General features: G+C 34.5%; 2 protein-coding genes across 4 annotated transcripts; one reads left to right on the top strand and one right to left on the bottom strand.

The window, feature by feature from the left end:
* Positions 1-584: 584 nt before the first annotated feature.
* LOC144849984 (trafficking protein particle complex subunit 2-like protein) lies at positions 585-2,848 on the bottom strand. Its single transcript, XM_078707130.1, has 4 exons — positions 2,763-2,848; positions 1,861-2,121; positions 1,268-1,347; positions 585-936 (listed from the first exon to the last, which is right to left on the bottom strand). The coding sequence occupies exons 1-4, from the start codon at positions 2,793-2,795 to the stop codon at positions 894-896; spliced, it is 417 nt and encodes a 138-aa protein (XP_078563256.1). The 5' UTR covers positions 2,796-2,848; the 3' UTR covers positions 585-893.
* A 3,181-nt stretch (positions 2,849-6,029) lies between these two features.
* Positions 6,030-15,512, top strand: LOC144850142 (integrator complex subunit 8-like). Of its 3 annotated transcripts, none has more exons than XM_078707355.1 (21): positions 6,030-6,243; positions 6,639-6,801; positions 7,853-7,993; positions 8,300-8,374; positions 8,576-8,624; positions 8,795-9,064; positions 9,505-9,645; positions 9,765-9,992; positions 10,193-10,257; positions 10,599-10,756; positions 10,919-11,052; positions 11,340-11,450; positions 11,795-11,990; positions 12,176-12,288; positions 12,428-12,600; positions 12,903-13,058; positions 13,360-13,478; positions 13,620-13,848; positions 14,327-14,391; positions 14,853-14,896; positions 15,022-15,512. In XM_078707355.1, exons 1-21 carry the CDS (start codon positions 6,135-6,137, stop codon positions 15,136-15,138), a joined length of 2,856 nt encoding a protein of 951 aa, XP_078563481.1. In that variant the 5' UTR covers positions 6,030-6,134; the 3' UTR covers positions 15,139-15,512. The 3 variants fall into 3 exon arrangements, with proteins under 3 accessions (XP_078563481.1, XP_078563480.1, XP_078563482.1); XM_078707354.1 differs by having other exon boundaries at positions 10,596-10,756; XM_078707356.1 differs by having other exon boundaries at positions 6,221-6,336; positions 10,596-10,756.
* Positions 15,513-15,542: the final 30 nt, after the last annotated feature.

The following is a 15,542-nucleotide window of genomic DNA, read 5'->3' as shown; positions in this document are numbered from 1 at the left end:
ACAGCAAGCACCATGATGTACTTTTAGCTGACTTTAGATTTTGATGTCGTCCTACAAACTTATACGATAGTAAAATAATATTTATAACAAGTGCAGATCCAGGAAGTAGCGCGTCACCATCACCCGCTAATATGAACTACTTTTGACCGAATACTGAATTTATATTATGTCTGTGCTCCTCCGTTTAAAAATTTTGGGATCTGCATCTGAATGATATTTGTATGCTTTACACACAAAGAAAGAAAGAAAGAAAGAATACATGAAATATACTAAAAGTAACCAAACACTGCAGAATGATGAATAGTACAGTGATGCAGAGGAACCATTTTCACTAAATCTGTAGTGTTCAGACTATTCTACATAAGTTTCTTTTAGCGGCCTAATGATGTCCTGTTCAGGCAATACAATATACTGAAACCTTTTTTGATGTGGTACATTTCATTTTGAAATGGATTCAAACTGGACTGACTGAGTGTATAACAAACCTTGTGTGTATAATTACTATACAAGGATTTTGAATACACTAAAAGGAATTTCTTTACATCTATTTCTCAGAAAATAAAAAGCTTCTTCAGACAACAAACTATGTCTATAGTATATAATTTAGTAATACATAATTTTATTGAAGCAGTATATATCTGGGTATTAATATTTACAAATTACTGTAACATAATGTAACACTTTAAATAGACATCGCTCTCCTATATAGACCTTGTATTGACGATAGAATCAGTGGAGAAGGAAACCTTGTTAATACAGTATAAATAAATACAAGATTCTGTAGATAGTATACATGTACTAGTCCATTTTTTCAGATTCAGTTTACAATACACTCCTCCTTCATTCATATTCTCCATTGACAGACATCTGGGTGTGGACAATAAATGTCAATTTCAATCTTGAACCATCATACCAGATACTTCTGTGTCAAATGTTCTGGTTAAAAAAACAGTGCATGTTAATTCAGTAACAGCAGCAATAGTTTGGTCAAATAAATCAACCTCTATTATTGTTACATTACTATTTCTATAACAGTGGACTTTTTACTTTTATTATGGGGGCACTTTCTGTGCAACAAAGAAGGCAAAAATTTGTTTTTGCTCTACAATAACCACTTTTCAGAAGGGACACCCCTATTATTAAAGGAAATTCCTATTCAGAAGGGTCACCTCTATTAAGGGGATTCTCTGTTGGGTCTGGTGTCTCCTTAATTATATACAGTACAAGAGTATTATTCTATTATCGTTAATTTAATAGAGGTACTTACTTTGATGTTATGTTCTCCCCTGGGGTATAGAACGGATTGCACAGCATGTCAACATAGGCATTATGGAGTTTACGGAATTTCTAAAATGATCAGAAAATAATTTCTACATTAACAAACATCCATATTGGTCACACTCAGGGATGTACTTCCAAAAATATAATGGAAAGGAAGGCAGGCAGTCTACTCTTGCATTAAAGTTTTTACCAAGACATTTCTTGTATTTCTCATAAAGAATACCGTATTCTTGGTATTTATAAACGGTTATTTAAATAAACAGAATCGACGCAACAACTCCTTGAATGGCAATCTGTACCCAAGATAAGTTGCTTCCGCGACTTGGCTTAATTTTCGTTAAAAAAAACACATTTTGGCAAACAAGTCAAGACATAACTATACTTGAGTTGGTGGCGTTACATAAAAAGAAATGAAATTACTGCAACCCTACTGTATTTCTGCAGTATAGCATTAGCAATAAATAAAATTTATATAGCACACCTGATATCCACTATATATAAAAGCATGCCTGTAATTGTGTGTTAATGAATAAATTATATACCTGTTGGGTAATTATATAAAGTTACATTGAAACTTACACTTCTTATTTCATTATCGCGTAACTGCGTATTTGAAGATTCTACAACGATCACAAATTTGACCTTGGTGTTTGTGACATAACCATATACTTTGTAGTCTTCTGTTGGGTACAGAAGTCCTAGATACAGCTCTCTTAGTTCATTGGCTGTTTTACCAACGGTAAGAATTTTCTCTTCAATTACATCTAAGCATGTGTGTACAGTATAATAAAATTTCAATTCATTTTCTGTCGGTATTGTTCGAATATAGAGTGGATAATTCTGGAAGTAAAACAATGAGATTTTATATAGTACTTTGTGGTATAGTATAGAGGCCTAGGTCTTTCGCTTACAAGTAAAGTTCCGCTGCGGATGGCATACATAATTGTGACTTGCTCCACTCATTCAATTGTGACTTTGTCTACACTCTCAGACGGACCATAATAATAATAATTAATAATAGGCTAATAATAATATAAACTTGCTTGAATGTGTATTTGACTATTACTAGCCTAGTAGGCCTATAATTACTAGGCCTAGGCTAAATCAAGAAATCATTTTTTAACAAAAATTAATTCATATTTATAATTAAAAGTATAGGCCTACACAATTCGTTTTTTTTTTCTAGAATCTAGCTAGCCTACTCTAACTATTAGGCTAGGCTAGAGATATATTTGACATCTATCTGTCTCATCTTCCGGTCCCCGGCCGGGTGAAGCTTAACTTCCAACCTGTCCTAGCTAGCTAGGCTACCTGCACAACAAGTTAGACAAGTAGACTAGCCTAGGCTCTACCGTCCGATCCTACTAGCTAGGCTCAGTCAGGCCTTGGCCTATAGTAGCAGGCCTCATGTTAGCTATAAAGACCTACTCATAATAACAATATTAAATAACTAATATAGATAAATGAGTGGATTTTGGAACCTCTTTTGCGATGACTGCGACACAAACGGCCATTTTGTGTGTTTCATGCTTCAGTAATTTAATCACTCAAGCATGACACATATCTCTACGGAGCGCCATTTATGCCTTTGTTTACTTCAGAAATAGAAATAGTACTCGGTAACTGGTGCAGTGGATCAAATTTGGCACCGGTGGAGCACACAGTGATATAGAATAGAAAATATAGAACATTTGCAAAGATGCCGATTTTTAGACCAATTTCGAAGTTTAGACTAATTCCGCCGCCGGGCTAGGCCTTAGGCATATACGAAGTCGAGTTTTAAAGTAGAAAACCCCACCTAACATTTTGAAGTCGCATCTGGATAGTTGAAATTTTAACATTATCATAATTATCATAGGTGATTATGTATCAATCAATCAATCAATCAAAATCAACATTTATTTCCAAAATGGTGGCGTCACCGAAAAAGCAAAAGCTTGTGTAAGGAACGCCAAAACAAAACATTCAAAAGCAAACAAAACATAAAGTAATATAGTAATAAGTATAAGTGCAATTCTGGGCTTCATTTTCATTATTAGCTCTGTCCCAACGGTGGGCTAGTACTGGAGACTTAATATTTAATTTCATATTTCAATGAATAGGTGCACTTTCCGGGGACAAGCTCTATTGTCCTGGTGTGAGTCTTATATAGTTTCTTATAATTTCAAATCATGTAAAGTGCCATTTTTTCGGGCGGGAACCCATGCAGCTATATTTTTCCAAATTGTCTTTGCTCAGCCCCAAGCATGGTGGGGTATTGAAGATTCTTATACATGTTGTTTGAAAAAATAATAGATGTCATATCCGGGGACCTTGCAGCTCTATTTTATACAGTTTGGTATGCCGTGCGTTGTTATGCAAATGAGTTTGTTCAGGTGTATTATAGGGAAGATGGTATGTTAGTCATTCACGCTCAGTTCAACACGCCACACACAACAATGTTGATGTTATTAATCTTGTAAATAAAAGATTTTCCGGACGGGAACCTAGCAGCTCCCCTCTTTTAGTTTGCAAAAGTAATCTCGAAAAGAACTTCATGTGGAAAAGAAGACCACCTAAGAGTAGTAAAAATGAAAGCACGTGGGCTTCTTTTCGAGGTTTTATATGGCAGTATATTTAATGGAAAATAATGCCATGCAACTTTGTTTCTGATTTAAAAAAAGACATTTACAACCCTCAAAATATCTCTCTTTCAAAATAAAAGAAAAACAATATTCATTATTTTCCCAAAAAAAAAAAAAATTCCGTAGAGGTTCGAACCCAATCTACTAGAGCTGAGAGTACTCAAACCTGAGCATTATCCGTTGCGCCACAAAGTAGTACATGACTGAACAACTGATAATAGTCTATTTATACGTGTATTACGTAATTCATCAGTACGTCATAACTATCTTATTAACGTTGTTAAAACCAAAATGATCAGTTAGCTCAGTCGCCTGAGCGTCGTGTTGACAACACGTATGTCGTGGGTTCGATTCCCACGCTGGTCGGTGGAATAGAGTTAAAGGCATGCGGCCACTGTGTTTGGGGTTCACAGAATTATACGTCCCCCTTTCCACCACACATCATGAGGCGACAACATCAATGCATCTGGTGATGTGCTGGAAACGACCCCAAAAGGCTGTGGCAGGGCCTTAGTGCTGAAGCAGGGAGAGCACATTTAACATCTTTTTTTTTTTTTTTTTTCCAATCTGTATTCGATCTCGTAAATTTTATGTTTGCCGCCCTCAAGATTAAAAGAAATTGAATTTATTATTTTCATCGCAGGTGTACGAAACGGTTTGGTATGCCGTGCGTTGTTATGCAATGGTTGTGCAGGTGTAGTGGGAAAGACGGTAGTGTTAGTCATTCGCGGTCAACACGCCACACTGTTAAATGTTGATTTTGTTAACCCGGGGACCTTGCAGCTCTATTTTAAACAGTTTGGTATGCCGTGCGTTGTTATGCAAATGAGTTTGTTCAGGTGTATTATGGGGAAGATGGTATGTCCGATGCATGCAAGATATTGTATTGTAGGCCTAATATGTTATGAATAAACGTTTATGGTAATTGGTCCCAGAATTAACATGTTGTAAACAGATAGTTTGTCTCCGACGGTTTTTGTATGGGGATAATGGAGAGTAAAATAAGATCAAATATAGAACAATTGCAAAAAGATGCCGTTTTCTAGACCAATTTCGAAGTTTAGACTAATTCCGCCGTCGGGCGTCGAGTTTTTAAAGTAGAAAACCCCCACCTAAAATGTTGAAGTCGCGGCTGGATAGTTAAAATGTTAACATTATCATAATTATCATAGGTGATTATGTATAGTAATAAATATAAGTGCAATTCTGGGCCTTATTTTCATTATTAGCTCTGCCCTAACCATGGTGGGCTAGTACTGGAGACTTAATATTTAATTTCATATTTTAATGAATAGGTGCACTTTCCAGGGACACTAAATAAGTATTTATCTTTGACAAACGCAAGTTATTAAAATATATGATATGGCTTGAAACTAATATTTCTTTAGTATTACGGATGGAGTAACCGATATTGAACATATATACCAAGTTTGAAATAATTTCGAATTTTTTTCTCGATGTTTTTGTATGTGACTATTTCGCTGTGCTCCACCGCTGGCGCCAAATTGGACCCACTGCTGGAGCACAGTATATTAACATACGAAAATATATTGAAACTTAATTGGATCCACTCTGGAGCACAGTGTATTAACATACGAAAAGATATTAATATTCAGTGACTTATTTTTCGATTTTATATCACTGTGCTCCACTTGTGCCAAATTTTGTCCACTTGAGCACAGTGTATTAACATACGAAACGATTGAAACTTAAGTGACTTTATTTCTATTTTATATCACTATGCTCCCCTGCTGCCAAATTGGGTCTATTTGAGCACAGTGTTTTAACATTCGAAAAGATATTACAATTTAGTGACTTTATTTCTATTTTATATCACTGTGCTCCACTGGGGACAAATTGGGTCCACTTGAGCAGTTAAAGATGTATTGTAATTACTTAAACTTGTTGTTTTGGCTGAAATTTTCGACTTAAAGTGAATAACTTTAATATTACTTTGATATGGCCAATTTAAATTTAGAATATTTTGACTTTCATTTATTGTGTTTCAGTACTATTTCTATTAAAGCATAAATGGCGTTCCGTAGAGAAGGCTCCAGTCTTACGTCACAGAATGACGCTCTGAATATACCTCATCAATATACATTTGATGTTCCGCGCCGCGTAGATTCAATCCAGAGATGGTGTAATTGGATGGCCTATCCTAGGTAGCTTATTGGCCTAGGCCTAGAATCCACATCTTTTATCAAAAAGTACTATTAAAACTTCGATATGGAACCCCAAATTATTCCAAGAGTTCCAACTCCTGTCCCAATATTATGGTTTGAGTTTTTGTTGAATCAAAATCAACTGGAAACTCATTTATCTGATCCTGATGCAGGTGAGTTTGATGAGAGGCTGGTCGCTGGTGGCCTCCGAGGATAGGTCAATTACATCTGATTTGGGGCGCACTTTCATAAAGTTCGGTCGCGAGGTATGGAATTCCATCAGTTCATCAATGTACACACAATAAAAATGTATATTTGTTGTATTCAATTGGGACCTTTCGTTGTCAACATAATTTATAAAGATTCGTTGAGTAATTTTTGTATTCGAATCATAAAATTGTAAACGAATGGATAGTCTAGGCCTAGGCCTAGATTATTTATTGTGCTCAACAGATAATCATTCATGTAGGACACTAATATTTACAGTATATTATGTACAGTACTGATTCCAAGATGGTTTGTCAACAAATACTGAATAACAATAAAATTATTTTCTGCCGATTTTCAGATCCGAGCGCATCCCAACTTTTGATGCAATTTGTAGACCAATCAATAAAAGCGCAGGGCAACTTAGAAACGTCTGTACAAGTTAAGAAAGTGAGGGATCTAAAGATACTTGCGTTAAAAGTCGCAGCTCATATGAAATGGAATCTGGGCATTATTCAAGAAAGGTATAGTACCAGTTGAAGTCTTTCCTTTTCATTAATTAAAAATATTGCCACTTCTTGTCTTATTTTAATTTTATGTACAGTGCATTGATGGCTTGCTTATGCGCTATATAAGAATTAACTATTAATATATTCATCTCAATTTGTAGGCCTATTCTCCATGTGGAGAGAAGGAATGAATGCAATAATGATAGCAGAAAAAGATGTTTCATCAATGCAAACTATTTTCTTTTCTTTTTTTTTTTATTTCATCAGTCTGTGTTCATCCATTGGTGGCCTATGCCCACTTCCAGCAATTTCTATTTTTTTCTGTCATATGCCTTTCTCGTCAAGGTTTCCGTGTTTGTGTATTTGGTGATTTGATCTCTCCATCTTCACTTTTGTCTCCCTCTCTCCTCCTTTTACAATTTATTGGTTGCCATTCTGTGAGTTCTTGTTATGTGACCTCCCCATCTCCATTTCATTTCTTTAATTTTTTTTGATAATTTCGTTGATGCTCTTGCACTGTTTTTTTTTTGTCTTGTGTGGGTTCGTCCCACTTTTATTATAGTTCTCTGTTATAAATATAATAATATATATATATGCACATTTATATATTTCTCTTATTTATAAGGTACATTGCTAAAAAACTACATACCTAAACAGTATATACATAGGCTAAGATTATTTTGATGTTAAAAAGAAACCACATTTACATTCATATACATTTTTAAAAATACAATTAGTTAAAATATGTCGATGGCAATAAAATGACGATAACAATTTATTTAAAAAAAACGTACTTATGAAAAAGTGATTATTATTGTTTTATTCTGTTCATGTCAGTGTCTGGGTAGAGAGGCTATAAACTCAGAGGAAGAATATAAAGTATCTTCCCTTTTCACCAAGACAAAAATGGATGAGATGAAAACGAAGAATGCAAAAGCTTGAAAAAAGGGTGTTTAGAATGGATAGGATGGAATGATATATATAATGAAAACCGTGCTCTTGCACTGTTTACAAAAAAAAAAGAAAAAGTTTAATTTTTCTATTATTTTGCATTTCATTGAAACAGTTTGCCTTTATATATGGTGCACAAACTACTCAAAGATTTTATGGAGTTGGTGTCGAACCCAGAATTAAAGGAACAGGTGATGACCACTAGTGATCTTCTAGATGACCATATTTTAATGGCTTTTATGCTTTTCAACAGATGGTAAGCAAGATAAAGTTATTGTTTTTCATCAGAAATTTATTTGTGTTTTTAGGTTGTTATAATAATATAATTATATTAAACTTTGTAAATTCAATAAATCAATTTCTGATGACAAATTGTAATAGAAGGCTTCAAAATTGGATACAATTTGAATTTATATATGTATGTGATACAATTGCTACATGCTACACACTTTTGGAGGTTTTTTTTTACATAAGATAGGTGGTGTTCGAAAAAGTTCAATGAAATTGTTTTTAATTGAAGCCCATTCACAACCATCATATGGTTATGTTTGGTTCCTTGTAGGTCAGTAAGAGTAATCATTGAAAACAGCTATCCCACAAAACCACCAAAGATTACCGGACCACAGGCCCCAAATGGGTAAGTTTTCTTCATTCTACCATTTTTACATTCTCCCTTCATACTACGGTTAATGGTTTTGTGTTTCAAAGCACAGTAGACTAGTAACACAGACATTAACTTTCACCTCCTTTAATGTAGTGTCATTCAGCTTCCATCACTGACCTGAACACAAGGGGTCAAACAAATCATACAATGTAATCCAGTATATTTATTCCACAGAAACGCTGCATTGAACGTTGCTGGGATTAATGATATGGTAATAAAAACTGTAAGTAATTACTGAACTGAAAAAAAAACACTGTGAAACTCTCATATGAAATACAATTAAAACAAAGCGTATGGAAAATAACATATTCTTATGTAATAATGTATATTATTGTGATAAATTATAGAATTATTGAAGTTCATAGAATTAGAAATAACTTGTGTTTATTTTAGGTACGAGATATGACAAATGAAAGTATACAGTTTATGGAAAACAGTCTTTCAATGCCGCGAGACATCACCATTCCAACTATTGAAACAATTCACAAGTTGGCATACGACTTCCCTGCCTTCCTTGAAATGTCTCTGTCGGACCATTGTCATATTTCAAATGCAGAGTTTATTCAACAATTGTGTTTTGACCTTGGAAGTTACTACTTTCACTGTGGGCAGATTGAGAAGACGACAGGCATGTTGAAGAAAATGCTAGAAATCAACTCTCAGGTATGTTGGTACAGCCATGATACTTGTGGGAAAGATAGTAACGAAGCAAACTGACTAGCTAGCTTGTTGTTACTTTCGTAGTACAGTCAACTCTCCCAATACTGTAATCTCTGAACCCAAAACTTTTTTTTAAGACCGAAGGATCCCAAATTCATTAAAAACACGTTCAGAATACCAAACTTTCTGAAAACTTGATAGATTAGGTTCAGCCCAAAAGTGTTTGGGAGAGTTGACTATATTTGAAATAATTATCATTCTGTTTGTGCAGTATCCCAGGGCTTCCTTGAGTTTGAATCTAACCTTAGATGTCAGTCGAGGCTCAGCAGCCACTTTACAAAATTTAATGGGCAACTTATTATATCTGAATCTGCTTGCTTATCTTAAGATAACCAGTAAATTTATAGACTAAATTTATTGAAGTTAGCAAATATTTTGTATAGGTCCAGGATCCTGTCTACTGTGATATAAACAAGCAAAAATTAAAGGGCCTTTGTGCAGCATGCAACCTAGACTTCATGCCCCAGGGTTCACAGCCCAGTCTGGAACAAAGACTAGCAAGTAGTCTAAAAGAAGAATACAAAGTAAGTTGATACTCATTGAATGATTGATAATTTTTAATTTTAAACATCTTTCAACTCATTTTACTTATGGTTTACATACTTTCAGGCACACTCAAAATTTGTTTTTCTTTCCATTTTAGGGCTTAATTGATTTACTAATTGAAGATAATATTTTAAAGGAGGTAACGCTTCAATATCGACAGTTAATTCAGCATGATGTCCATTCTAAACAGCCAACTAGCGACCTTTACTTGCAAGTGTGTACATGTAATGCTGTCCGACAAATCATGGATGGAGCACCAGTCAATCCAAAGTACATACAAATACTCAAGACAGCGAGCAAAGAAAATATAACTTTTTTTACTATGGTAATGAATAAAGATGTATTGTTCTGTAACAAAAATAATATTTGATATTAGGTTGATTTTGAACTGATGGACTAGAAGGTAGAAATAACTGGGGTTTTTATGACAATAATTATAAATACTGTAATACTAAATGTTATAGAAAATATGGCACAACTGATTTGTAATTTTTGCTGTACAGTATATTTTTTTGTAATTTCCAGGTTTGTTGGAAAACTGTCCAAAAGTCAGATGACAGACTGAAAGAAAAAATAAAACTATTTATAAGGTATAATTGTTGTTTCACCAGGCTTATTGTTGGCCTGTATAACATGAGATCCGTATTGAAATTGACACTGACAATTTACTCCACTTGTGCTTGTTCTGAGCTAGTTTTATAGCCCTTAACTAGAATAGTCCAAGATAGCCAAGACTCTCCTAATACTGGTCCCAATTTGCTTAAACCAAACAACAGTGTATCTCCATACTTTGGTTTTGGTAGCATAATTACTGAAATGCCAATTTTCATGATATATGTTTTGGGTCATATTTACTATATTTTGTATGGTATTAGTGTACAGTATTACATTAGATTACTTTATCCATTTGTGTGTGTTTTTCTATAAGAACAACAATATCAAGTAGCTCTGATGTTTTAAGAGCAATTGGTTCAAGTGAACTCAAACAACTTTTTACTAAAGATGAATTTACGGAGCTTATTTTTCAAGTGGACAACCAATCACAACCTGCCTTCTCAGTTAGATCTAATACTGTACTCCAACAAAAAGGTGAGAACTTTTCCCCATTTTGCTATTATTGCAGTAACAACTTCATCAGAGTTATTGGTGGTAAACCTCGAAACTTGAAATGCTTGTCTGGTGTGATCAAAAGTCTATTTGCTGGCATTTGTAAACTTAGCAAAATTATAATAATTACATTTTTCTTTCCAGCAAACAAAGCCTTATACATTGGTCAAATTGAACAACAACTCTTAACAACCAATCAGCACCAACGAATACAAACATTACTGACAGAATTACATCGTGTAGCGCCAAACAAGCGCCACTCAGGTTTATCAGAATTGGTAAGTTGATAAATAAAGATCTTATTGCATACACAAGTTTAATTTAAATGTGGAAAAGTGTCATTTTATCACAATTTAGAACAGCTCAGTAGGATCAGTAATGATTTCTGTAGTATGTTGAACACCAGTTGATGCCAACTTGATGAGTTCTTTGTACTTGACAGTACCATCCTTGTATCATTAAAAATCTAATAGCTAAATTTGTGTAAATGTATTCTCCACATTTTTCTATGGACCGAATACGGCTCAATGCTATTTCAATAATTTTCATATTGTTTTGCTTTCAGTGGAAGGTCGACAAGAGTTACTCTTTTATAATAGATGGTATGGGCAACAAGAAGTTACAAGATGTGGTGTTTCTGATGTTGGTGAAATCCAGACATTGTCTTCAAATAAAGGTTTCTATATATTATTACATAGTAGAGTGAAACCTTCGTTAGAAGACACCTTCAGGACCCAACAAAGTGTCTCCTTAATAAGAGTGTCCTCTGAGTAGTGGTTGGCCATAGTGTTGAAAGATGTTGTTACCTTTGATCGTTTAGTTTTACCCCTCAAAGGTGGTGTATCTGCTGTAATAGATGTTGATTGCAGGCAGTTGTTCCTGCCATTTCTTAGTCAGTTTATATTTGGAGATATCCTTGCCTGGCTCTGTATTCTTCTGTTGTCTTGTAGGCCCATGCTAAAGATGATGGTTTAACCTGCATTATAATTACATAGTTTAATCACAAATATTAATTTGCAGGATTTTAAGACAGCAAGATCATTATTAACCACCGCTTTTGATGCCGTCAAGGACACATCTTTGAAGCTAGGCAAGGCTATCCAACATGAAATACTACACGTGGATATATGTGCTTTAAAGCTAGGCCAACAGACTGCTGCAGAGAAGAACAATATGACTCACAGAGCAATGGGCTGCCTTGGAACAATACAAAGTGGTAAATATAATCTGTGCATTTATACTTTAGGAAGTGGCACTGTAGCTTGGTAGCATTGTTTTCCAATCCCAAGGTCTTTGGTTTAAATCCTGTCTTAGGATTTTCTGACGACCAGTATATCATACATTATAATCAAAGTTTTACAAAGTGATGAACTTAAAATTATTGTACAATATTACTATTAGATCGTGACATCCCACCAAGGTCTGAGATAGTGGAGCGATGCTTGCTATATCTTTTAAACTATGGGATGTGGTTCACAGTATTGAATGTTAAACAGAGACCACCTGTAGTCCAGGTAAATACATGTAAAATTATTTTTTAGTTCAAATGAAATGACTGCTTTCATATTAAATTTTTTAATAACCATGGAGAAATTTCTCCATGGAATAACCAACAAAAAACTTTACCCACCATTTCATTTACTATCTTTACAGCTTGGTCAAATGTTATCAGAAATCTGTAAAGACATCTCAAACATCAACAGCTGTAGACGACAAGCTAAAGCCCTGTGGGATACATTTGTTCAAATATTCAGCAGCTCAAACCAGTTAAAGAGAAGTGCAAATGGAAAACCAGCGAACAAGGCAGGGCAAGCTTTAATGAACAGGTATATTAAAGATATTGTTTTTTTTAAATATTTTATACACATCCAACAGCGAGCAACTCACCAATTACAAGATGGATAATGGACATTTATTGTGCTTATAAACTCAGTCTCATTTGAGTAGTTGAAAGAGTAGTGAGTTATACAACCCTAGGTCAGGATTGAACCCTGGACCTTGGGATTGGAAGGCCAGCACATTAACCACTAAGCTACAGCTCCACTATTGTTGCAACATGTATTCAATCTGTTGAAGTCATTTTATAAATCATGAAAATTATTTTGCCTATCGCATTTTTCATTTTTAGAATGGAGTTCTTAAGTTTCATACAATTGATTGAAGAACCAACAGTTATGAGTGTAATAGCATCTTGTCTTATCAAACTCCATAATGTCTTGAAAGATGATGCTGGAAATGAAGTCTACCACCAATATCCTAATCTATGGCCAACAACCATTACAAAGTAAGTACAATCAATACCGAACACCTTTGGATTGACTTATGTCTGGTTTTCCAGAAAATGTGGTATTCTTAAAGTATTTTTGATGGTTAGAAAAGAATTCTGTTTTTATTCATTATACAATTGACATAGGAGCTACATAGGCATAAATACTTGTATTTTATTTCAAGTCACTAGGCTGACGCATGTTGTTTACATATGCTCAAAATGTGTATCAGTTTGCAGAAGAGTGTGGGCATAAGAATCCAGTCTCCTGAGAATAAAATTGTTTTACAAAAATTCTTGGTTTTTGTCTTTTTTGTAGTGTCAGTTCAGTTGTTACTGATGCTGTTACATCAGGCATGACTCAGTATGTCCAGCACATTATTCAACACAACCCAAACCAATCTTCATGGTTGAAATCACAGGCTGACATTCATTACGGTAAGTATTGATAATCCTAGTATAAAGCGCTCTGCCCAAATGGCTTTCAAACTGTGTAATGAAATATTTACCAGGACAAGTAAAACCTGTTTTCCTCTTTCTTAAATTGAGCACTGTAATGTGTAGCGTTTAAATTCACAGGTGACAGCCAACATGCAGCAGCCATCAAATTCTACTTACAGTCTGCTATGTTGCCTAGCAACTTCTTCACTTCACCAGTTCCAAAACAACTGTGGGACGATGCAGTTTACCGACGCATCATCAAGTGCTGCTCTTATTTAAAGTGTCACACTCAGGTGGCTGTGTTCTGTCAGTTCCTGGAGCCTGTGGATCATCCAACAGCTTTTAAAGCTTTGCAGGAGAGAATATGGTAAGGAAGGGAGATTGTGGTTCAATCTGTTATTAGGGAGCTTTCAATTGGCGAGGACTGACCAATCACCAAACTTGTGCGCAATATTGCAACGAACATATCATTTATGTACTTGCTCCTCACTTCAACACAGGTTTGATGGTTTCTACATCCAGATGATGACTGACGTCGCATCACTTAACCTGACCTAGGTTGGTCATTGGTCCTCAGTAGTTGCAAATCGAAAGTTCCCTAGTATCTCAACTCTGGTTTATTCACATAATTATGTTGTAGTCCAGTATTCCTTCAGAATTCAAGATGTATGGAGAATAATTTAAGCTGTAATCATTTTGTTCTGTTTAGTATAAGTTCCTCAAGAATTGACTATAGTAGCATCACTTCACTGTCGCCTAGTTGAATTTCTAATTAATTCGATATGATCTTTGAATATTTGTCATTGTTGTTTTTGTGATTATATTATTGTATTTCTATTTTTCAGTTATGATGCCATGGATTGTCTGTACCACTGCTTTTGGGATATGGGCATTCTGGAATATTTAATCTGTATCCTTTAATATATGGTCAATTTTAACTGTGGTAATCCTACCTCACATGATTGCCTCAGAGCACTATTATAAGACTTTTTAAGTGAAATTATTTTTTTATTGTTTTTCTGCACACAGGAAATAGAACAACATTTAAATATTACACTAAAAATAGAAAAAAAGTGCAGAAAGAGGCCAAAATAAGTTTGCGGACAAACTTTAGGTCATGGTAGGTCAAGATGCTCAGCAACCGATCACATGATCCGGGGTTCAAATCCTTTCAGATGCTATGATTTTTGCTTACAACTCCACTTCCAAACACTTAGGGATTATTTCATTTCATTATTAGCAGCTCTTTGCTTGTACGTAAATAAATAAACATTAGAGGTAACCAATTCGCGTTGCATTGAATTAGTGTTCTACGTAAATATGTCAAGATTTTTATATGCAGTATATTCTTTCTTAATAGTTTTAATACAGATATCCTAAACAAACGAAACGAGTTGGTGAAAAAGCGGAAAGCGGTAGGTTATTTATGTTTACATTGCTTTGACGTTGAGCTCTCCTTTTCTTTTATTACATATTGCTTATAACTATTAACCTAGTTTCAATTGAAAATATAACTTGTAGGATCGATTTTTTGTTTCAGGTCGATGTTATCGGACAAGTTGAATTAAACAGCTGTAACTCAACGGAGATATTAAGTGAAGTGATAAAGAAAAGAAAAACAATGATGCTACAATCAATGGCAAAACAGTATTTATAAAGAGAAGAAAATGAGAACTGTTTAAATTCCGGGTGCCATTTTTGGCTGACTTGGATTGTCTTGCATTTATTCACAAAAAGGAATGTTGTGCCAATGTTGCTTGGTGGTTGACATGCTATCTTTTTTGTTGAACCACAAAAACAAACACAACAAGTATAAATATCTTGGTGACGTTTTATTAACTTCATCACACTACTTTTTGGATTGTCTCTGAAATCTTACAATCTTGAGCACAAAATGTGATATGATATCTTCCTATACATCTCCATCATTAACAGCTGAATACATGATTAAATATTTTGTTATAAATTTGAAAATAGCATATTATTATTTGTTATAAATTGCCAAATAAAAAAACCATGAGAATATCTCAAGTTTAGTTCGCACTGTAACATTGATGGCTG

The sequence above is a fragment of the Antedon bifida genome, chromosome 8 (assembly GCF_963402885.1).
Source record: "Antedon bifida chromosome 8, ecAntBifi1.1, whole genome shotgun sequence".
Classification (NCBI taxonomy): Eukaryota; Metazoa; Echinodermata; class Crinoidea; order Comatulida; family Antedonidae; genus Antedon; species Antedon bifida.
This window is presented reverse-complemented; position numbering and strand designations above follow the sequence as displayed.